Raw genomic sequence first — 24,869 nt, 5'->3', positions numbered from 1 at the left:
TTCATCTTTAGGTTTGGCTCTCAATCCAATGAGCTACCTAGCTGCACCCCAAAGCTATGATTAGGAATTATTTTGCCCAATTTTATGCCAATAAATATAACAATTTAACAAAATGTACATATCAATAGATTGAGAACAAGTTTTTGACAAAATACAATATTCTCTTCTATTTAAAAAAATACTTGAAAGCATAGGTATAAGTGAATTTTTCCTTAAAAAATTTTTTTGGGGAACTTGTTTCTTCTTATTTATTTATTATTGATTTAGAATATTTTTCCATGGTTACATGATTCATGATTTCCCCCCACTTCCCTCTCCCTTCCTGGAGCTAACAAGCAATTCTACTGGGTTATAAATATATTATTGTTCAAAACCTATTTCTATGTTATTCATATTTGCAGTAGACTGATCCTTTAACATCAAAATCCTAATCATATCCCTATTGAACCACATGATCGATCTTGTGTTTTTTTCTGCATTTCTGCTCTCACAGTTCTTTCTCTGGATGTGGATAGTGTTCTTTCTCCTAAATTCCTCTGGATTGTCCTGGGTCATTGCATTGCTGCTAATAGGGTAGAAAATAGACAAGATGATTTTTAAGAACCCTTAGAATTCTAGCTCTCTGAAATAATGAACTCCTTTAACAACATGTAAAATGCTCAATTTTTCAAAAATATTCTTTGTTCTAAGATGGAAGGTAAGTGTTTAATTAAAAAGAGATGGGAGCATAAAAATAAAAGCTAAATTCATGAATTTGCTTGTTGTTCTTCCTGTAAAGACACCGAGGGAATAAAACTCCCAATGTAGCTGGTTTTTATTACTTATTACTCCTAGTTGTAGCCCTCACCATGTGTGTTTATCTAGAACCATCTGTGTTGGGAAAGGCAAGGAGAAGTACGGTTTTCACTGCTGACTCCACCTGGGGGGATAGGCTCATGCTAGCATATGGTTAGTGCATCTTCATTTTTTTATTGATGCTTCAAAGAGGACTTTTTAAATTATTTTTTTAATCACATTGTTTTAGCCATTCTAGCGTGGTCAATATTATGTCAAGTCTCTGAGTCTTTAAGATAACCACTTCTAAACATTTAACATACATCATCAAAACTCAGCAATACCCTTCTTTCCCGTATCCATACTCCATTCAATCCTGGCCTCTAGAGCCACAAAGAAATGTGAATGAGGCTGAAATTACTTGAGGTATTATTCAATATTTTGAAGGAAGGGGCAAGGAAAAGGACAGACATCCATCATAGAGATTCAGTAAATAATTCAATGTTTTAATTTTTAAAATGAATTTGACAAGTATCTTTGCTTCTGCCTCTCTTATAAGTAATTCATTTTAAAAGTTCCAAGTATAAAGAATTCTCTGAAATGTACAAGCTGTAACATGCCTGAGGTATCATTTGAACATTTGTCAAGCAATAAATTCTCTTTTTGAATACACTCACACCCTCCATGATTCATTCATACAACAAAATCCATTTTTAAGCAGTTTGGTAATTTTACAAACATAAATCACAATATTTTTTTCCTTATATATTTCTTTGAATTACATGACTATTAGAATTAATTTCTCCAATGCTCTCGACTACCCTGTAAACCTCATTGAACTGTGCTCTCGGTAAAAGATCTTTGGATAGAGAGCCACACCCAAAGTGGGGCTGGGGCTTAGTAGGCACTTTGGAGTTTTAAGAGTCAATAATTTATTACATTCCACACAGAAGTTTTCAAAAAAGCTCTTGTGAAATCTAGACTCATCCCTGAGTTCATCTATGGAGTCTGAGTGAGGAGAATGCAGAAATGCCCTACAACTTGGGAATTGGAGTGGCAGCCACAGCAATGCTCTCAATGCCACATTCGTCAGTACCTCGGAGGATTCGGAAGTACCCATCCTCACCCCAATAGGACCCCCAACTATTTTTAACTATCCAGTAATGTTCTCCAGTCTTCTCATCAGTGCCATAGCCTACGAGAAGAACTGCATGATTGGTAATTTCAAAGGGATTGAAAGAGTCTCTCAGACCTGTGTGGTGATAGACTCCTTTTTGGTAGTGAATAAAGTCATTATACACTTCAAAAGCAACAGCCATGGGTCCATTCTCAACCAGCTCAAGCTTCATCAGGGCTTCATTGCACGCTCCGTAGAAGCCCCCCACATAGTGGTAATCGGAGACATAATAGCGAGTGCAGTTCTTTGGGGAACATGGAGAATCATGGCCCAAGTAGGGAAAGCAATTTTCTTCGACCACCCCAAAGTCTTGGACATACTTTCCAGCGATGAGATATGGGAAGCCTCCATCACAGCCTGAAGAGGGTAGTAAAAAGAGCACATTAAGTTATGTTTCTTACTGAAAAGATCCCTGCTTCTCAACTGCTGCCCATGAAATAACTGATTTCTCTAACTTTCTTAAAAACAGGGGGAAAATACCAGGAGGTTTAGTCATTTCCACAGAACTGTCTCCTCTCTAAGCTGGAATAAGTTCAAAACAGCAGCATTTGAAATTGGAGAACACAGAACTTTTCACACTGGATGATGTTCTACCATCATCAAGTCCCCTTGTGGTTTTGTATTTATTATCCAGATTTGGCCTGTTCAGAAAGTCAAGAGGAGAATTAAAAGCAAACTTGTGGTTACAAGTCAAAATGTGGGAGAAGGCAAATTCAGATGTGTCACTAAGACATCAAATCTAGAGGATGAAGGAACCTTAGAGGTCATTTAATCTGACACTCTTATTTTACAAATGAGAGCAACAAGGCCTAGCAAAGTTAAATGGTTTGCCCTAACGTAACAGCTAGAAATACAAATTAAAGTGAGAGACATAATATAGCAAAATCTAAAATGCTTAAAATGGTTTAAGATTTGCTAAACACTTAAGATGCCTGCACAGCTAGTACTGTCAGATTTGTGAGGATGATATTAGAAATGAAGTCTTGTTATATTAGTTTAGAGATAAGAAGTAGAAAAGCTGGCTTGAGAAAGAATTGGAGTTTCAAACAGAGCTAAGACAGTGTCAGTTTCAAGTCTAATGGTTTTTCTGTGATAGTTGCTGTGGGGGTGTGGCTATTGGTCTCTGAGAGTTAAGAGTCTCTCTCTCTCTCTCTCTCTCTCTCTCTCTCTGAGGGCTTGGAGAAGGTGACATCTTTTTTCTCTCTCTCACTGTCTGAGGTAGAAGGAAAGGAGGGAAAGACCTGAAGGAGCAAAGTGTTTTCCTTCCCCAACTTAGGAAACACTAGTGACTATCTATTGTTGTTTTTATAGATTGTTTTAACTCTGAGAAGACCAACCTGGTCTTTGGTTTAGGCTCAGAGTCCTAACTTAGTTCTTGCTGAGACTCAACCAGCTAGCCTTTGTTATTTTTATAACTTGGAGACAAACTTAAGAATCATAAGTATAATAGTGTTAGTTTATTTGGAATAGTAAAAATTTGAGTTAGTCACTAGACTGTGGAAACAGCAGAAGTAGTTCCTTGAAGAACCAGGGAATTTTATTTGGGTGGAGTTAGAATCTCTTAAGTATTAGAAATCCTTTTATGCTTATATTTTCAATAAATATTTTATTCTTATATGACAACAGTCTCTTTAGCATCCCTATGCCTGGCCCTGAAGAGAAGTTCACTTATGAGCTTCACTTCACTGATATAAACTGAAGATACTTTGTAAGCACAGCAGAGTATCAAAATGAGTTTAAACCCATAATCAATTCATTGCTCATTTTTTTTTACAGTTTTTGTTATTATTTTTATAGATTCAAACTCAGATCTTCTTGTCCCCAAGTCAAAAGGTCTTTCCAATATTGTCAGAATCCTTTCAACTTTTGTATCGATGTAGCCAACATTTAGCACCAGGCCTGGAACATACTAGGTGCTTAATTACTATTTATTTACCCATCTGTAAATCACTCAGAACTCTAAATCCTATCATCCCTTGACTGATTAATTCATCATGTCTCTCAGTAGGCATTTACAGTGCTTTGCAAACCATACACCATATAAATCTGAGCTATCATTTTTTATTAAGCATAATATTCAAGCTCTAAAGCCAGTGCTTTTTCCACTAAACCATGCCCATAGCTTTCAGATAAAACTTGATAAGAATATTTATGGTTCATCTCACAGTAAAAAGAAGGGTCCCTTTCCTATGTAGCTCATGCAGTATTCAACAAGCCTTACTGATTAATTTATCACACTGCACTGCCTTTACTGACATTGAGCTATAAGTATGTAAAATGCTACATAGATCTAGACATTATTGTTGTTACTACCTTGAGAATATTCACTGCAAGACACGATCTGCTGGGTACTGAGCACTGGAGTCTTGGAATTGTTCGTTAGGATACGGATTCTTGCCTCGAGCATGGCCATGGAAGCAAATGCATAGCAGCTGCCACAGCTGGCTGAAGAAACAGAAAAGGACAGTATAGACATATGAATCTTTCCAAAGTCATCCTTCTATGTAGTCACACACGACCATACCTCCATGGACAAGAAGCACGATCAACTCATTATCCTGTTAATTTCTTTTTAAAGGTTTGGCAGCATACAAACAACCCACTTGAAACTTCATAATTTTCCTATAGATTTCACTTACTCTTTCTTTCATATTTTATCTCTGTATATTCAAATGAACCAAATGTCAGTCAAAAAAGCTTCAGGAGCTCTAGAGAGTAGGTCAAGTTTACACCAGATGGGGGCTCGTGATCAGTCTCATCATTTGAGACCCTGGGTCCAGGAGGGATCATAGAGAGAATCCATGTTCCAGAAATTGGTCCCATTTAACAACTGTCCACTTGATCAGTGGCTAATAACTGGATAAATTTTCGTCTCCATGCTGAGGTCTCGTTCAAGATATTTTCTCCAGGTATATGAGTCCTGAAGAGCTGAAGATCTCAGGTCAGACTACTGCCAGTTATTTACTCAGAATCCATTCCCTTCCCCTCCTCCCACCTGTGAATTTCAAAACTATTCCACCCTAATCAGACCATTCTTTAGAAGATGTGATTTAGCTATTTCCTCGTTTCACCCTTTACATACCCCAAACCACACACCATTGCATTTACATTCTTACATGGTCTAAAAGAGGAAGAGCACAGAGAAGGGGCAGGCAAGGTATTATGGTCATTGGTTCCCACTGTTATTAAGAAATATACTGATTTGTGTGCTTCTGCAGCTATTAAAGAAAAGCAACTAGTAGGCAAAAGCAATGAGTATCTTTAGTTCTCAATATGTTTCTTTTCCTCTAAGCACTCTGCCCAGCTGAAAGAAGGAAGTGGTCAGGAAAGGGGAGGAGACTCCTTTAAGAGAGTTTGCCTATGTGTTTATTGGAGACAGAGGAGAGAAGCAGGAAGTGAGTATGGGATAAATGGCTAGAGATTCAGGGGTGGAAGTGAGTATGGAATTGGGTTAAAGATTTGGAATCCAAAGACCTTAGGGGACATCTGGCTTAAACTTCTCCAGTTATAGATGAGGAAACTGAAGCCCAAAGATAGGGGCTTTGTTCAAGGTCACCCAGCTAAGAAAGCAGCAATACTGGGACTTAAATCCAAGTCATTTAACTCCAAAGCCGGTATCTTCTTCATTAATCACACTGTGCATTTGAAAGGGCAGCCATGGTTAAATCAAAATCAGCTATTCACCAGTGGGAGGGGAAGAAGAGAACTGATATATACTCCCTTCAATCCTCATCCAATTATTTCACATTCCTATCACTTTTGAAAAAGGCTTTCCCTCAATTCTCTTAGACAGATATGTAGGGTTCTTAGATCTTTTAATTAACCTCCAAACCTATGGGAAGAATGTCTTTGTTGGATAGCAAGATGGTACAGTCATAGAGTGCTAGACTTCAGGGAGAACTTGTTTTACGAAGACACTTACTAGATAAGAGATCCTGGGCAAGTTACTTAACCTTGGCCTGCCTCAGTTTCTTCATTTGTAAAATGAAGATAATACAAACTTCTACCAGGGTCGTTCTGAGGATAAACTGAGATATTTGCGAAACACTTTACAAACTTTAAAGGGATATATAAATTCTTTTATAACTGAGCTTATACCCAATATGAACAGCTTATACAAATTGCTCTTAGGTTTGGAGAAGTAGAGATTATATAAGTACCTTTTCAGCTGGAGACTTGTCTTTTTCCTCTTAAATGCAGAAAGGACCAAGCTTCAACTAGCTTCAAATGCATGCTGTTCTTTTGAGGGAGGGCTTTCTTTTCCTAACATGAAAAAAAAAGTCTGGACTATCCCCACTATGAGTGGGGGTCCTGATGTTCTCTGGAAAGAGAGAAGTTGTGGATTCCCTTTCACTATGATTGATTCTATGAATATGCTAATTTCTGGCTTTGAGAGGGAATGCTGATACCCTTAGAGTTAGCAGAAAATTTCAAGTTGTCCAGAGGAGGGAAGAGAAAATCATAAGAATTAGTCATTTCCTCCTTCACTTTAAAACACTAAAAACCAAGAAGAAGTTTTGAAAGAATGATTTTTCCAAGAATCTGCTGGAGTGTAGATTATGGATGAGTTCAGAGTAAATGCAGGAAGTCTCATTTCTAGCAACCTTTTCCTTTTTCCAGCTTGGACTCCACCTTCTGTTCTTCCTCCCTAATTCTCCTCCTCTTTTCTCTTTCCCACTCCTCCTTCTTCTGTCTCCTCCTTTTCCTCCCCTTCCCCTCCACTTCAGATCCCCTGCTGAGACCTCCTCCTCTTCAGACCATAGCTGAGGTAACCACTGATTTCTTTTTACCTCCAGCTTCTCTGCCTGCCCCCCTCCCTGCCTCTCTTTTCCCCCTCCTCAAGCCCAGTTCCTCTGACTAACCTCTTCCTTACCCCACCTAAGTTATACTTTTCCAGCCTAGCTTCTCTGGCTGATCTCACTCCCACCTTGCTGGGAGCTCTTCTCAGCCTAACTCCTACCATTTTCCTCCTTCTCTTTACTCCAGCAGCTTTCATCCTCCTTGCTACTGCTGCCACCCTCCCCACTCACCTGCTATCTGCCCTTATCAGCTCCAAGATCCAGAAATCCCCTGTGCTTTCCTTTTTTCCCTCCACCTATCACCCCCTCCTGCTTCTTGCTTTTCCCAGCCTACTTTCACTTCCCTTCTCCCAAACCCTGCATAGCTTAGAGGGAGCTGCCTTACTACTGCTTTTCCCTTCCTTACTCTCCCTGTGTTTCCCTCTGGCTGAGCTTCTCCACTCAGGGGTTTGGCCATAGCCCCCAATCACTTCCCAGAACTTCCTTCCTCCCACTCGATCCCAGGGCCTCACTTGCTGGCCACCCTCATTCATTTCTGTTCCCATTCAGCTCCAGCCAAGCCATTCTTAGCCCTGGATCCTTACCTGCTCCTGCCTGCACCAACCTAAGGTAAAGTATAACTCCTTTCTCCCACCCCCTAGCACAGCAGTTTTCTTGCTGTCCTACAGCTGCTGAGCTAGTTCCCCTAGGTGAGTACTCATTACTACTGCCCATGTTTCTGGCTGTAGCCAACCCCTCTCCACCCACATTTTTTTTTCACTCAAACTCTCCCCTAATCCTGTGTGTAGTTTAAATCTCCAATTTCCTGCCCAAACCCATCCCTAGACTCCTGCCTGGGCTAATTTTGCAGGCACAGGTGGGTCTCCTATCTTTTGTTTTGCTATTTCATTACAATTGAGGAGACAGGATGTTTGCAACTTTAACTTCTGTTTAACTTCTGTCCCCAGCGGTTTTTCTACAATTGGAAAAACTTAGGGATTCAGCCTGGATTTTTCTTTTGTTAATGCTAGGAGGTTTTCTTTTTATTAACCTCAGTACTAAACTCCAAAAAATCCTTGCCTGTTCTCCAGATGTAAAAGTAAGATCCATCCCCACCTATACCTCATATTGAATTTCTCCTTTCTCATATTGTACAGCTCCTGTCCATCTGGCCCTCTCCTGTCCCTTCTTCTAGTGCCCTGTCCTCTCCTGCCCCTTGTCCCAGACCTGCCCATCCCCTGATCCAGCTCCTCCCTCTTTCCCCACTCTTCTCCTTACTTTCTCTTTATCAACACAGACATATAGCAAAAAGACAAGAACCAAAACCAATTCAGTTGAATATATTTCCCCTTAAGGGAAGAGCCCACCTTAAAGAAGAATGGAAACTTGGTGACCTTAAGGCACCACACACCTTATACTCCCTAAGATATAAAAAAATTCCAGCAAAATGTCCCTTGTCTTGAGGATGAGCCTATTGTAGTAATTAAGACCCTGGACAATATGTTTTGTACATATGATCCTACATACCTGCTCCAAAGCCTTTTTAACAAGAGAAAAGTAAAATTAACTCTACTGTTAATAAAGCGAGAGGAAGGAATGCAGTTCACTGGTTGGAACATGACCCAAAATGTGATGTAAATGATGATGGAGAATATTTACAACTATGCTGTTCTAGAGAAGCACTGCTAAAAGCAATGAGAGATTGAGCCAATAGATCAGGTACATGGACCAAGTTTGAGAATCTTATGCAATCTGATGATGAAACACTTTCCCAGTTTATGCATAGACTTATTGAGCTGGGAGAAAGGTAGATAGTTCTTGACCTTACCAAAGAGAAAGATATCAAATTAGAAGACAGTTTGTAAGTAACTGTCTCTATGTGGTCCAAGATTATTTTAAGACAAACTGTCCAAACTGGCCTAATATAGACCTTGAGGTATTAAGAAGGGTCAAGGTTTATGTATCAAAAGGCCATGAACAGAAAAAATGTGGAGAAAAATGACTTGGTAGAAGTATTAAGGAAGGAACTAAAATCTTTAGCTGAAACACTTGATAAAAAAAGAAAAAGAGAATGAAGGTTAAGCAGTGGCCATTGCCCCTTTACAGGAATCTGTGAATCTTAAAAATTCTCAGACCCTACTTCATAAGATTTGGTTAAGACCATTCCCCATTTTAAACAATGAAGGAACTTAGATCAGGAATGTGAGACCTCTACTCCACCCCTACTTAAGCCTGCTTTAGGGGAAGAAACTCCTTGCTGAACGATGAAAAAATACTTAAACCCATACTTATAGTAAGGCAAAAGTTCTTATGCTGTGCCTATTTTTAGATCTAATACAAAAGGGTGCTAAGTACTTATAAAGGTCAGACAACTTGTGAATTTACAAGGAGCAAAGAGGTGAGAACTTAGAGGTTTTCTGGTGCGAACTTACTCAAAAGTTCAAGCCTTCTTAGGTGTGGATTAAGAATGGTCTGTCCTTTGAAAAATGTCTACTGTGATTGGTAGATGTGAGAACTTAGGGAGGTAACATAGGAGAAATTTCCCTTTAAAAGGAGACGAAAAACTTTCTCTTGGGACTCTCGCTGGAGCTCCCACGGAGGAGATTCTGTCCCTCTGGGGTCTCTCTCTCGGGAAAGTCAGCTAGGAAAGCTGAATTGAAGGAAGCTGAACTGGTGTCTCTCTGAACACTAGAATCTTTGCTTGGACAAATCTTGTGGTGAGTGGATAAAAGACTGACTGATCTTTCTCTTAGGGCTTGGGCCTGGGTTGGCCAGGGCTGGCCTGGGCCGGCCTATCCTTTTCTCATTATTTCCTTTTTCTCTCTCTCCCCCTTTCTTTAATTCCTCATTTGCATTAATTAAAATCTCTATAAAACCCAGATGATTTGGGAATATTTGATAATTGAGAATTTTTCCCTGGCTTATATTTATATTTATTTATTTTTATTTATATGTATATTTCTATATGTATATTATATTATATAATTATATATAATACATATATTATATTTATATTTATATAACCTTATATTTGATTTAAAACAAGACACTGTCTTGAAACCATATTTTCTGCGGTCACAATTTAAACAATCCACTCTTTTATCTACAACAGTTTATGTCTTCCACTATTTTAATTATTACAAATCCAAATAGCTATCATTTATATGCATTATATATTTGCACACTTCTGTGCAAAACTGTAGGAACTGGAAACAAGCAATTAAAAATAATAACTTTAGAAATAACAACTTCAGAAATTATAACTTTAGATATAACAATTATAGAAATAAAAAGTTATGGAAATAATATTCCACATCCAACTCCAAATCAGGCAAATGATAATTCACACCAAAATACCCAACAACAATATATCCAAAGAGGAGCTTGTCCATTCTATACTCTGCCTCTCAGTCTAGAGGAGCCCAAGATATTATGCAAAGATCTTTATGAAGGTTTGGGGGGGAAGGGCACTTGAATCAGAGGTTACAACCTTTGATTTCCCAGACCCTGATGTCTCAATGCTAGTTATCCCTATCCACTGCCCCACTATAGTGATGAACCTCATGTAACCCAGAAGGCCAGAAATACTTATTATGATTGTCTTTTAGACACCAGGGCCTCCAGATATGTACTGATGAGTACACCTGATTCTGTAGTTCCATTTGTTCATTCAATGTAATGGGAGTATCAAGGACACCTCTAAAGGTCCCAAAGCTTTCACTTCAGATGGTGTCTGTAGGACCCCTAGCAGTGGAACATTCTTTCCCTCTAATGCCTACCTCCCCTATGTAACATTTAAAATAGTTAAAGCCATAAACTGTTATAATTAAAATGGTGGTTAAAAGAGTGGTAGACATAAACTATAAGAGTTAAAATAGTTGAAGATATAAATTATAGTAGATCTAAGAGTGGGTGAGTAAATTTGTGACCGCAGAAAATATGTTTCACTACAGTGTCTTCATTTTAAATCAAATATAAGGTGGTCACGAGGGAAATATTCCCAATTATGAATATACCCAAGTCAACTGGGTTTTATAGAGAATTTAATTAATAATACAATGAGGAATTAAAGAAAAGAGAGAAAAAGGAAATAAGTATGAAGGGCCTTAAGCCAACATGGCCTAGCCCTGAGTCTTAAGAGAGAGAGATCAGTCAGTCAGTTTTTTATCACTCACCACAAGGCCTGTCTAAGCAAGGATTCTAGTGACAGAGTCTCCTCAGATAGAGTTCCAGCCAGAGTCCTCCTCAAAGAGCCTTCCAGCCAGAGACTGTTTCAAAGGGCCTCTCTCAAGAGCCTCCAGAGGGACACCTATAAATTTCCTGTGGAGAGATATTTTATGTAAGCTTAGAGACACAATAACTTGCTCTCCAGATGTTTCTATATGACAGGGATTGCCTGAGGAATCTTTGAATTTGCTCCTTGTACTTCTTTTGAACAGTCAGGAGATAAAGGAACCTATTTTTCCAATCCCAGCCAATATCCCCAAATCTCTCTGGGCAACATCATCTTCTGATGTTGGCCTCCTTAAATCCACTGTTCCTGTTCAAATTGGACAAAATCTGGGTCACCTCCTTCCAATCCTCAATATTCTCTATCAAAAGAAGTAATTGAGGGAATTACTCCAGTGATAAATTTGTTAATTGAACAAGGCATAACAGTTCCCTGTAAATCTGAATATAATACACCCATCCTACCAGTAATAAATCCAAAATTAGGCCCTGATGGTAAGCCTGTCTATAGATTTGTCCAGGACTTAAGAGCTGTGAACAATTGCATCATAAAAAGATATCCTGTAGTTTCAAGCCTAAATTCAATTCTCTCTAATATTCCTAGCACAGCTACATATTTTACTGTAGTAGACTTGTGCTCCACATTCTTTTCTATTATGGTTCATGAGGATTCTAGGAATATATTTACCTTCACCTAGAAAGGTTCCCAGGGACCAGTTCTCATTTGCTCCAGGGGGTTCATGGACAGCTCTAAATTATTTTCCCAATTTTTGAGTGAAGATATAGATACTATTAAATTTGAGCATAGCTCTTTAATTCAATGATTTGCTCTTAGCCTCACCAAATGCCACAGTATATCCAGAAGATAAACATTTCCTATTAGAGCTGCAAAAGAGGGGCCCACAGGATCTCAAAGGAAAAAAGTTCAGTGATGTCTCCCCAAAGTCAAATATTTAAGGTTCATTTTAACTGTTGGTTCTCATTCTATTTCTCCTAATTGCATTGAAGATATTAAAAAATTGAGTGCACCGTCCACTAAGAAGCAATTAAGAGCAATTCTTGGAGCAACAGGGTTTTATAGGGAGTGGATTCCTTGCTATAGGGAAATCACTAAGTCCCTTATAGCACTAACAAAAAATTTGGTCCCTGAAAAGCTAAAAATTGGCAGTGAAAAACCTGTCAGCTCTTTCACAGTTAAAAGAGGCTATCCTGTCTGTCCCTGCTCTAGGCATTCCAGATTACAAAAAACCATTTACTTGTATGTACATGAATGGAGAGGGTAGCTTCAGGTGTTTTAACTCAAATTTTAGGATCTGTTCAGCATCCAGTTGCTTATTATTTGATCCAAATGGACCCAGAAGCTTCAGGAAACCCACCATGTCTTAGAGGCCTAGCTGTCACAGCTTTGTAAGTAACTAAATCTACAGATTTAGTATTGGGATGCCATTTAATCATAATGTGCCCACATGAGGATGAGGCATTTTCTGATCAGAGAATTACAAGGTACACGGTAACCTTATTGACATTAAAAATTGTTAACATTAAAATGCGGTACAGTTCTAAATCCTGCAATCTTGCTTCCTGATTTACCAGTTCCAGGAGAACCTTTGCACAGTTGTGAATCTTTAGTGTCCATAGCTGAAAAAACCTTGAAATGATTTACTGGACACTCCTTTAAACAATTCATATCTAGTATTATTTACTGATGGCTCTTTTATAAAGGATGGCATACCCTACACAGGAGCTGCGGTAGTCACAGAATTTGCCACTGTAGTCAGTTTCACTGCCCTCAAATATAAGTGCTCAAGGTTCAGAACTGATAGCTTTAAGTCATGCCTATATAACTGCCACAGATAAGAAGACAACAATTTATACAGACTCTAGATATGCATTCGGCATATATCATTTTTTTCTGAAACCCAAAATGTATGATTTATTTTTTACAGCTGAATTGTTTATTACATAATAAACTATTAAATTTCCAAATATTTTATCACTGAAGGACATCTGTATTCCAACAAGATTGTTAGAAGATTTCCAAAATGTTCTTATAAATGATCCTATCTCCTTGTATGTCAAAGATGCCTGCAGAGACTACACACTGCTCTAAGAAATCCCGAGCAAACTTTTGGAAGTGCTGAATTGAACTTTGGAGGTTTGAATGCATTTTTTTAATGTATTTGTTTTGTATTTACACTGTTATGCCAAAGAGGCCTGCCCCATAATTGGTTCTGTTCTTTTTCTCTTTTGTTTACTTTTGTCCCCAAATTGTTGGATTTTCACCATAGAAACTGTCTGTATCTTTAGTTGAAGTTATAAGTTTGGTTGTATTTGCATGATCCACTGGGGAGACTGTCCCCAGTGGATCCCATGAGGGAAATGCCTATTTTGAAAAAAACTTTATACTGGGGGACTCAACCCCTCAACATTCCCTGCTCTTCTAAAATAATTTTGTATGCTAGGGGATTATATCCCCCACCATTTCCTGCATCACCCAGAGTTCCCTTCTCCTTACGTCCTACAGTAGGATCAGTCTATAATTGTACCAATCCCATGATGAGAGGGACTTTTGATCTGAGCTTTAGTCTGGAGCTGAGGGGGTAGAGCAGAAGCTTGCCAGATCGAAGGTATATATTTTTTATTATTAAAGACTCTTTTCCCTACATATTTTCCTCTGCTTCCTTTATTTTTTTTATCACACAATACTGACATTCTTAAATATTGCCCTCAAAGGGTTGTGAAATTCACCAACAGAGCAATAGTCAAATAACCTAATTGCAAAAGGAAAAGCAAATATTTTAAAACTAAGCTATAAATGATTATTCTATCCCAGAGCTAGATCCAAAGGGACATTTTTTTACCTTGATTTCGAACAGGACTAACATAGTTGACACCATTAACATTTCTCCAGTCCCAAGAACTTGGCAAAGTTAGAGCTTTTTGAAGTATTCCATGGGTCAATGGTGCAGGTTTTGGCCTAAAAGAGAAAAATACATGTATCATCATTTAGACAAGTTTCAGTTATTCATTTTGTGGATTATGCATGCCTTCTATCTTTACCTCTGCTAATCTAATTGCTTTTATGGCATCCCAAGCCAACTAGAAAAGAGATTGAGGAGTAACTATGAGTGTATGTATATTTGAATGGGACTGACCATATATTTCTAATTAAAATATAATGAGAAAGGCTTTGGAGATTAGTAATTTTTTTCTCAGAACTTTACTTTCCTGCATTAGTATAGAGAATGTAAAGATTACAGTGTGGCTTGCCATGTGATGTATCAACAAATATTCAATTTAACAAACATTTACTCAGCATCTACTACCAAGTACCTATGATATCAATATCTTTGGTATGTCTTTACTTGTAGGTTTTCTTACTTTCCTCTAACAAGTCCTGATGAGGGAATGAATGGGGACAAGTAAGATGACAATGAGGAAAAGAGTGAAAGAAAAAAGTTGGAGACTTCCTTATACACATACAAGTGTATGTGTATACATACATGACTAAACTATAGTTAGACTAATGGTAAACTAGATATAAAAATCAAGGTCATAACTTCAGCCACAACTCAGACACTTCCCAGCTCAGTGACCCTGAGCAAGTCATTTAACACTACATGTCTAACTCTTACCACTTTTCTGCCTCAGAAGCAATTCTTATCATCAATTCTAAAAACAAAACAACAGTAGGTGCTAAGAGCCTTTCTAGAATTTGGGGATACCAAGGCAGAACTGAAACAGCACTCGCCCTAAGAAGTTAATATTCTTTGGGTGATTGGGGTAGGAAGAGGAGACAAAATGACAAAAGTATATACAAAATATATATAAGATGTGAGAGATATTGCAGAAGTTCAATAAGGCTTGATGTTTGGGTAGGAGATAGGAGAGCGATTTCCAAGACAAGGTGACCAGAAGACTGATAGCTGGTGCCATCAACAGAAACCAAAAAATCAGGAAAAGGAGCAAACAACATATCCAAAGGTTTCAAGTTCTTATAAAAAAAGGAATTGAGAAAACATTACCTGGGGAATGAATGAGCACCACTTCTCTTAATCATTTGATCCATATTGTATTTTTCATGTTCTTCATAAATAGTAGCAGTCCAGGAATCTTGAACAGTATTGATGGCTTTCACAAATTCATAATTGTTTCTGTAAGGTTTGTGTAAATACCTACAAATGAATTAGACCTCTTTAGTTTATATAGTATTTATTACTGCCAGAAGCAAAGCCCAGAAACTCTAAATTTGTTATTCTACTTAGATATCTTTCCCTGAAAGCCGTTATTGCCACACTTTTCCTTCCTCTATTAGACTGCAAGCTTTTTGAGAATAGGGACTATATTTTAAACATCTCTGAATTCTGAAAGTCCAGGAACATAGCTTTATCTATGGTAAGTGCTGAATAAATACTTGTTGAAGAGTACATGGCACTGAAAATCTGTTGGATAAACACTGATAGTGATGATGATGAATATTTGTATAATTCTTCAAAGTTTGCAAAGCATTTTATAATTTTTTCATCACTACAACACTGAGGGTGGGTGATATTATCCCCAATTTATAGAGGAGGAAACTGAGGCCTACAGATAAAAGTGACCTGTCCAGGGACACAGAGTAGATAAACATTTGAGACTAGATTTGAATTTCCTTTAAAGCACAAAAGAATTCTGTTTGACATAAACCCAAGAAAAAAGACTGTTTACAAAGAAGATTAAATGGGGTAGGAAGTGGTCATGATCAGAGAACTCCTCAACCTGAAGGACCTCACCATAGGTATTAAACATAGAATTTCATTATCAAATAAAATTCACAAGATTTTTTATGATACACATGTCACATGCCATGCAGTTTGCCTGTATTTTTACGTATCTAAATGGTGGTATTTTCAATTCTTTTTTCAGTATTTTATCACTGTGCACATGCAACCAAAGGCCCTGACATCATGAATTCATATTCTGCATTGTGGAGTCAGAAGTCCACAGAATGTGGAGTCAGAAAGCCTGAGTTTGTTTCTTAGTTCAGTAACATTCCCTGACTGTGAGCAGTTACCATGTGCAAAGAGCACTGTTCTAGGTCCTTGAGATACAAAGATGAAATCAAAATGATTTTCTGTCCTAGGAAACGTACATTCTACTACACAAAGAGACTATGATCAGTAACCACCTTTATGAAGATAATAACCCTACAACCATTTACTTCATAGAACCTCACTTTTCTCATCCAATACATGTGAAAAATTTAAACAACAACTAATTTAATTCACAAAACCTACTCTCAGAGGGTTGTTGGGAAGAATGCATTTAGTAAACTGAAAAAAATAAAAACAAAAGAACCCAGATATACAAACATGAACAATATTTTCTTTTCTATAGGCAGCCATTGTTGTTATTCCCCCCCTCAACAACCCCCAAAACCCACAATATTCAGGAAGTGGATGAGTTTATCCTACTGGAGTTACCAGTCTTGGAGGTAGATGATGTTTTGACTCACACCCTTAATACCCATGGGACTCTGGGCAAGCTCATTATGCTCTCCAGGACTATGTTTCTTTTTTAGTAAAAATAGAATATTTTTACATTAACAACTTTACAAATAAACATTTTTTTTTTGGTTTACCTGATTTGTAAATGTGTGCTAGCTTTCATTTTTTTCTTTTTAATCTTGGGGTCGCTCTAAGAAATATAACATGTATCTCAATGGTAGATGCCAAGTGAATAAAGCTTAAACCTTTATAGACAAGCAAATGCCAAGAAATGGGAGCAATTATTATTGTCAATATTATAATCATTATTTTAATAAAGAATTTTTTAGGGCACAGAGATGAGAAGTCAGCAAAATTTTATCTCAGTATTAATCTTATGACACTAGTGCTTCTTAAGGTAATCTTATATAAATAACTGTATCTATTTTAAACAATCTCTTTCATGACACCCAGAACAGGAACTGCTCTTAAGAGTGTAGAATCTCATGCAAAAGACTTTAATAAACTACTGGCTACATCTTGAACCAGTATTTTTCTTCGCTACCAAGAAAGGAAACAACATAGCTTTAAATAAGGACTTTTTCTACAGAGACAACACTAGAAAATGTAATTTGCTTCTACTGAGAATATGTAATAGCTATTAGATTTCTAAGTCAGAGAGGTCATTCCAGGAGCCAAAAATGCAGGTTGTTATTTTAGGGGGGTGAGGTGGTAGAGGGAAGAAAAGGTAGAATGGCAGGTGAGTCTTAATGGAGAGGATTGTATGAAAGAATTTAATGCAAAATCAGTTTTCATCAATAAAAGGCAGTCTTCAGCTAGCAAATAATTTGGGTTTAAAAAAACTTAGCTGGATGTTTTTCAGTCAGAATATGTTTTTTCCACCAATTATAGTAATACGTATTTCAGACTAATTCAAAAAAGCCTAGTTCACCCATTATATGACCAGAATACTATATGTCTGCAAGGAAAAATAATTGATATTTCTTATAACACAATAAAATTCAAATGCTCAGAATACGAGAGAAAATTAGGGAAATAGTTATATGAACTCATCCAAAGTGAAGTAAACTGAGTCAATAGAACAATAGATATAGTGACTAAAACAATGTCAATGGAAACAATGCCCAGAAGATAATAAAAAACTTATGCTGCAAAACAACAAAAAATAAAAGCATGGATCCAAAACAAAGATATCAGAAATCATCTTCCCATATTCCATTCCTGAGGAGAAGGCACATAGAAAAGGTACATTTCATATGCTGTCAGATTTTTAAACACCTTATTTAGTTTTACTGAATTTATTCTTTCTTTTCCTTTTTTGTCAAAGAATTTCTTTGTCATGGGAGATAACTTTTTGGGAGGAAGAAGGGAGAAAAGCTCAAGATAATTAAAAATTTATAAAAATAAAATTTATTTTAAAAAATAATTGACATAATCACCTAGAATTATGGGACCTCAGAGTTGGAAGGGGCTTTGAGATCATGCTTCCCTGCATTCAATAACTCTACTTTAGCAGGACTATATGAAGCCCAAATGACTTGTTCCATAAATGGCAATGTGAAAGATTAAGATTAGAAACTAGGTGTTTTGACTCTTAGACTGCTAATTACTTCTACTATAGTACACTTTATGGAAATATAGCATTTTGAATAATTAAACAAGATCCAATAAGAGTTTTATTTCATCTGAATATGAATGCTTGAAGAAAATGCACATTTTCTGAAGGGAAAATAAGGAAAGGAAACAGATGGAGAATTTTGTAATGATTCTAAAGTCTTAGAAGAAACCTCTAGGCAACTAGGTGGCAGATAGATAAAATGCTAAAGTTGGAGATAGGAAGACTTGAATTAAAATCCTGCTTCACAGTCTAGCTGTATGACCCTAGGCCAGTCACTTAAGCTTTCTCTTTCCCAGTTAACTCATTGATAAACAGTATATAATGATAACACCTAACTTGTAGAATTATACTGGGAATTAACATAGATGGAGTGCTTTTCAAACCTTAAAAGCTCTCTCTAAATATTAGCTATTATATTTAACATTTTAAAGAGTAATGATGACACAGTGATTATTTTGAGGGTGACATTTTACTAAAGTTCTTTGAGAAGAGTTCAAAGATAAGGGGGAAGGAAAAAGAGAATTAAAGTATTCTCACTACATATATACATATATATAATATGAGAGATAAAGGGGGATAGAGGAGAGGGAAGAGAAAAGACTCGTGATCAGACATACTGATCATTTGTATGTGTCAGAGGTTTTTACAAATTGTATTCCATAACCTAGGGAGTGTCTAGGAGCAGTTTCTATGCAACTAGGATAAAATCAAGTACCCACAGAAACTGATCACACCTGATGTCAGCAGGTTTGCCAGGAGGTGAGTGTTCCCATCCATCACTAAACAGAAATTTTCCCCTGACAACTTATCCATTCTCTACTCGAAGAGCTCCAGGAATGAGGACCTCACTTCATTCTGAGGCTTTCCATTCCAATTTTACATAATTGGAGCTGTTGGGAAAGTGGTTTTGTTTAATTGTCTATTTCTCCCAGCCTTGGGTTAACCTAAAAGTGCTTCTGTGAAAATCTTCTCCATGGCTCTAGAGGCAGCAAGGTGGCTCAGTAAATGAGAGTGCTGGACTTGGAGTCACGAGTTCTGAGTTCAAAGCTGCCTCGGTCACTAACTAGCTGTGGGACCCTGGACACATGGGATAACCTCTCTTACCATCAGTTTTCTTGAGAGTAAGATGGGGACAATCATAGCACCTACCTCAGAGGTCTCAAATGAGATAACATGTGTAAGGTTCTTAGCAAACCTTAAAGGGCTAGAGAAACAGTGACCAGTATTATTGTTGTTGCTCCTGGTTCTGCCCTCAGACTCAAACATTCATATGCTTGAAGACAACCTCACCCCTCTTCAGCTTCTCTTCTTTGGGTCACAGTCCCTGACTTGCTTCAAGAGCTCCTTCTAGAGCAGGGCCTCAAGCCTCCCTGGGATCCTTTCTGCCCTCCTTTAGGGTGACTCCAGCTTGTCAAAGTCCTTTCTAAAAACGCAGAGTCCAGAAATGAGCACACTTCGCCTGCTGTGTCCAGATTGGGATGACAAGGAGCTGGCACTGCCCTCATTCCACACTGTATGTTTCTGCCATAATGACAAAACACTGAGACTCCAGGCATGTGAGAAAGGCATCCTGTTCTGGAAGTCTTACGACACAAGCACTCAACAGTGAAGCTGTGCTGAGAGCAGCTTTTCAAGAACAAAATGGAGAGGCTACATGACGTAGTGGGCGAAGCACTGGATCATGGTGCAAATCCTGATTCTGACACCTACCAGCTGTGTCATCCTGAGCTAGACACAATTTCTCTGGCCTCAGTTTTCCCAAAGGGAAAGGGAGCTTTGTGGGGGCAGCAAATGAGTCAGATTCTCTATGCTTAGCCCAGTACCTAGCATACGATGAGTGCTTACATGCTTCTTGATGGAGGCACTGGTTATGGATGTGTACAATGTAAGCGTTGGGTTTAATGGCCTCTAATGTCTTTTCCAACTCTGATCCTATCATCCTGTGAGCTTACAAACTCTCCTATTAGATCTCTCCTATTAGACTGAGCGTGTTACAGTAAAATGCTGTCCCAGGTTGGAGAAGGGTATTAAAGTCTTTGTCCTGTGGAGGTATTGCTGCAGAATGACATGCTGCCAGCTTAGGAGCAATAGTACCCTCTGGGGTACTGGGTCGGGGTAAGAAGCTCAGTGATGCCATTATTTATGGTGGTCCTAGAGAACTAATCCAAAAAGAAAATATGCTCAGATTTTAGTTCCACAGAAGCCAAGAAAAGATCAGCAGGAAAGTGTGGGGATCAAATGTCAAAAGTACTCATTTTCTCACATTCATCTTAAGTTACATTACAAAGTAACAATATATCCAAAGGCTCAAGAAGAACATTATGAAGGCAAATGAGCTGATTGATGATTTTAAGGTATAGAATGAGCTTTACAACATTTCCTTCCTTTTTCACAAGGGAAGAACACTTGACTTCCTTAATATGGTATTGGCTGGGAGTTGGGGAGGTGGTGAAGGAGGGTGATACAGCATATCAGAATGAAACTGCATTTGGAGTCTGAGTTTCTCTGTTCAAATCCCAATTTTTCTACTTAACCATCTAAGTGATCTTGGGCAAATGAATCACTTACTATCTTGTGACCTCGCTTGAGTCATCATGAAACAAAGGGGCTGTTTTAAGATGACTTTTAAAGTCTTTTCAAGATCTAACATGGCAACAGTAGAAAGATCACTGAGTTTTAGGCTCAGATGATTGGAGTATAAACTCTGGTTCTTTCACTTATTATATGTAGATGGCCTTTGTCCAATGACCTAAACTCTCTGGGCTTCAGTTCCCTAATTTGTAAAATAAGGAGTTGGCCTAGTAGATTCCTAGAGTCATCCTGCTTCAGGCCTATCAGTAAGACTTTAAAGAGTCAAGATGCTGGGCTTAGATTCATGGGAAAGTCCTGAATTGCAGGCTAAGGAATTTGGACTTTATTTGGTAAGCAACCAAAAGTTTTTGATCAAATGAATAATATGATCCAAGATGTAGAAAATTACTTTGGAAGTGAAGTAAAAGCTATATCTCACTGCAAGGATCAACTAAAAGAAAAAAATATTATTAGGAGACCACTAAAATATTCCAGGTGAGAAGTAACAGAGTCCTAAAACGAAGTAGCAACAATGGGAATAAAAAGGAGAGGGCAAAAATGAGATTTTACACAGTTATACTTAATAGGACTGAATTCATTAGATGTAGTGAAGTAAACTTAAGGAAGAGTCCAAGATGATTCAGAGATGTTGAGTATGATATGATAATAACTGTAGGATATCTAGGCAATGGGATGCAGAGCACAGTTTTAAATGCAGGTCTGGGATAAAAGGTTGTTTGGGGAGAAAAACAGATGTGAGCATCACCAAATGGAAGCAAAAAGTGGATGTCACAAGAGGGAATAAGATAATTAAAGAGAAAAAATGTAGAGTAGGGATTTTTAACTTGTTTAGTGTCACAGATCCCTTTGATAGTCTGGTGAAGCCTATGAACCCCTTCTCAGAATCCTGTTTTTAAATTCATAAAAAAATGGCAAGGATTACCTAGGGAATCAATTCTATAGAAAATCAATGCTTTCCCTTTTCAGATTCACTCATCTGTTCTTTTTATTTTGTATATACTTAAGTTATTTACATTACAATGGACAGCCTTTGAGAGTTAGCCTCTGTATGTGTGTACATAGAAACCTTAGAAATATGATGATTAATTTGAAAACCATTACTTTCAAGTAAAATAGGCAAATAGTTTGTTTAAAACAAACTCAATCCCCAGCCAGGCCAACTCACCTTTCTTTGTAGTGCTCAGGGGGTAGCTCACTGATTCGTACATTTTCAGCAGAGCTTACAACCTTCTTTGCAGTGAAACATGCCCAATTCTTGCCCAGAACATCATGTACCCATCCAGGAAATGTCTCATGACAATAACTTGTCACATTGCCTGCCTCGCTCTTATACTGCAAAGGAAGAAAGGCAAACTTTTAGTCATTTTTCTGCCCAAATTTTGTGTGTTTCCCTGCTGAGGTGAAGTATTTACTTAGATCTTTTTTTTTTAAAGACCTTTCCTTCCATCTTAGAATCAATACTCTATATTGGTTCTAAAGCAAAAGAGTGGCAAGGGCTAGGCAATGGGAGTTAACTGACTTGTCTAGGGCCACACAGCTAGGAAGTATCAGAAGCAATACTTGAACCCAAGACCTTTCATCTCTATGCCTGGCCCTCAATCCACTGAGGAATCTAGCTGCCACCTACTTGCTTAGACTTTTGCCTGCTTCTGCAATCCCAGATAATAACACATTTACATAGGGCTGGAAGGCTTAAAAAGTACCCTCCATAATGACCCTCTGAGATAAGGTAACAAATCTATTATTGGCCACATTTTATAGATAAAGAAACAAAGGCTAAGAGTTTAAAGAACTGTCCCAAGGTCACACTGTCAATTAAGTATCAAACTGAAAATTAAATTCCTTTCCTATATCTAAGTCCTGTACTCTTTATACCTCAGCCCAAGAAAGAATGCACAGAGAGCTGTTCTTAAGAGTAGTTGTACTAGGACAGAGAAGGAAGAATTGGAGGAAGAAAGGAGAGGAGAAGAGAGGGAGAGAGACAAAGGGGTGAATCTGGAAAAGTGAAATGGAAAACAGTAGTAATGTGTCCCTCACCCAAAAGAGTTTTTTTTTTTCCTTTTTGTAGATTCATATATTTGTATTTATTATCTCAGCTCTACCACTGGCTAGCCATGTAGTCACAGGAAAATCACTTGTTACCTTTTGACATAGATATTTCCCTACTTGGCATCTACCTCAAGATCATTCATAAGAAGTCTCCATAGACATCAAAGTATTTATAAAGCATTTTTTGTGATAATAAAAAATTGAAAACAAATAGCCACCAAATAACTGGAGAAAGGCCAAACAAATATGGTACATGAATATTATGGAATTTGCTGTGCTGTAAGAAATGATTTTAAGAATTGCAGAAGCATGGGAAGATCCAAGAACTGATGAAGAAAGCAGATCCAAGGACACAATATACCCTATAATTCTAGCACTGGAAATGGAAACAACCACATAAGAGTTGAAAGTTAATGTGAAAAAAATACAACCAGCATACATGGCACTAAGGAACCAATATGAGAAGACATCTCTCATTCTTTTGCAGAGCTGGGAGGTACATAGATTGGAAAAAGTGAATGTCTAGACTTTTTTTTTTTAATGTACTGAGTTATTAGACAATGAGCACTATTAAATGCTTATTGTGTGCAGGCACTGGGCTAACATCTAAAGATACAAAGAAAAGGGGAAGACAGTCCCTGCCTTTTAGGAGTTCATCATCTAATAGGTAGTTAACATTTACATATTGCTTTACAATATGATAAGCATTTTATCATTATTATTTCATTTGATCCTCAACACTACCCTGGAAGGTAAATGCTATTATTATGGTCACTCTACAGATGAGGCAACTGAAGCTGACAGAAGTTATTTGACCTGGCCAGAGTCACACGGCTAGTAAGTAACTGAGACAGCATTTGAACTCAGATCTTTTGGAATCCCAATAACTAACTACTGATTGATTTTGCTAATTTTCCCTTGTTGTGCTGGACTAAAGGAGCAATGTAAGGAAATATTTTCAGACATGACCACTGTGATTTGTTTTTCTTGACTCTCAACTTACATGAAATACAAGCGAGCTCTATTATAGGGCAGGGAGTTCAACCAAACATTAAAATATATGTATTCTTCTGAGCTTATTTCCTTATCTATAAAATGAGGTGGGGAGCTACCTATCTTATACATGACCTACTTTGAATGGGTATTGTGAAGGAAGTACTTCAAAAACTTCAAAGTGCTGTTTTAATGTGGGTTATTATTATTACTATCCCACTAGATAGAGATCTAATTTTACATACTACCTACAAGAAACGTTTGATTATTTTCTTGTGATTCAGTAAACATATCATTTGTACATATTCTCTATCACACATTAGACTGGGAATTCCTTGAGCTCAGGGACTGTGTTTTATCTTTATATTCCTAGCACTGAGCACAGCACCTGGTACATAGCAAGTTCATAATATTTATTGACTGACTGACTGCCAACACTTCCTAGCTGTGTTACTGTGAGCATAAGAGTCTCAGTTTCCTCATCCCATATCTCTTGATACAGTTTTAGAAAGGTATTATAAAGTCAAGTAACATTTCACATATCAATTCAACATAAAGTATTAAGATCAATGTTGGAAACTGATGGCCATTGCTTGACTAGCAATTAGCAAAGAAGGATGGATCATTTTATTTGGGGGTAGGAGAGGTTCACACAGAAGAGTACCACTTAAGTGTTACAGTCTATGCTCATGATCATTCTAAGTCTCTACCTTGGTCCTATGTTGTGAAAACTGGAGTGAAAAATCATCGAAAAGGCTAAAGCAAAGGTTACCAAAGTTGAAATTTTGGAAGTCCCCGCCAAGATGACTACATAGCCCTCAAGGGAAAGTTTGACTCTCTTGTTAGAATTTTATAAATAGTCTTGGTTTTCAGCCCACAGACTACAGCATTTAGCCTGTATTCTAATGAATTATGAGCCATCCAGAAAATATTGCTGAGGTCACACTAAAATACTCTTTCAATGCTTCAAAAGACTAGTGATAATGAGTGGGGTGGGGGAACTCCCTCCATTTTGTTGTTCAGTCAGTATCTGATTTTTTATGACCCCATCTGAGGTATTCTTGCAGATACTAGAATAGTTTACCATTTACTTTTCAAGCTCATTTTACAAATTAAGAAACTCTCTCTACATAAATGCTGCCAACCCTATTTTCTTTACCCACCAAGGTCTA

At 37.6% G+C, this 24,869-nt stretch overlaps 1 protein-coding gene across 1 annotated transcript in view; it reads right to left on the bottom strand.

Annotated features, from left to right (window-relative positions):
- Window positions 1–1,259: 1,259 nt before the first annotated feature.
- Window positions 1,260–24,869, bottom strand: part of CTSC (cathepsin C) — a 41,208-nt gene continuing 17,598 nt past the window's right edge. Inside the window, exons 3-7 of the mRNA XM_001363308.4 lie at window positions 21,821–21,987; window positions 14,985–15,134; window positions 13,821–13,936; window positions 4,265–4,396; window positions 1,260–2,308 (exon numbers count right to left, since the gene is read on the bottom strand). Of these exons, the coding sequence (XP_001363345.2) occupies window positions 1,809–2,308; window positions 4,265–4,396; window positions 13,821–13,936; window positions 14,985–15,134; window positions 21,821–21,987 (1,065 nt within the window). The 3' untranslated portion in view covers window positions 1,260–1,808. The remainder of the gene's footprint in view (window positions 2,309–4,264; window positions 4,397–13,820; window positions 13,937–14,984; window positions 15,135–21,820; window positions 21,988–24,869) is intronic.

The sequence above is a fragment of the Monodelphis domestica genome, chromosome 4, assembly GCF_027887165.1.
Source record: "Monodelphis domestica isolate mMonDom1 chromosome 4, mMonDom1.pri, whole genome shotgun sequence".
Lineage (NCBI taxonomy): Eukaryota > Metazoa > Chordata > Mammalia > Didelphimorphia > Didelphidae > Monodelphis > Monodelphis domestica.
The sequence above is the reverse complement of the archived record's forward strand: the minus strand, read 5'-3'. Positions and strand labels throughout refer to the sequence as shown.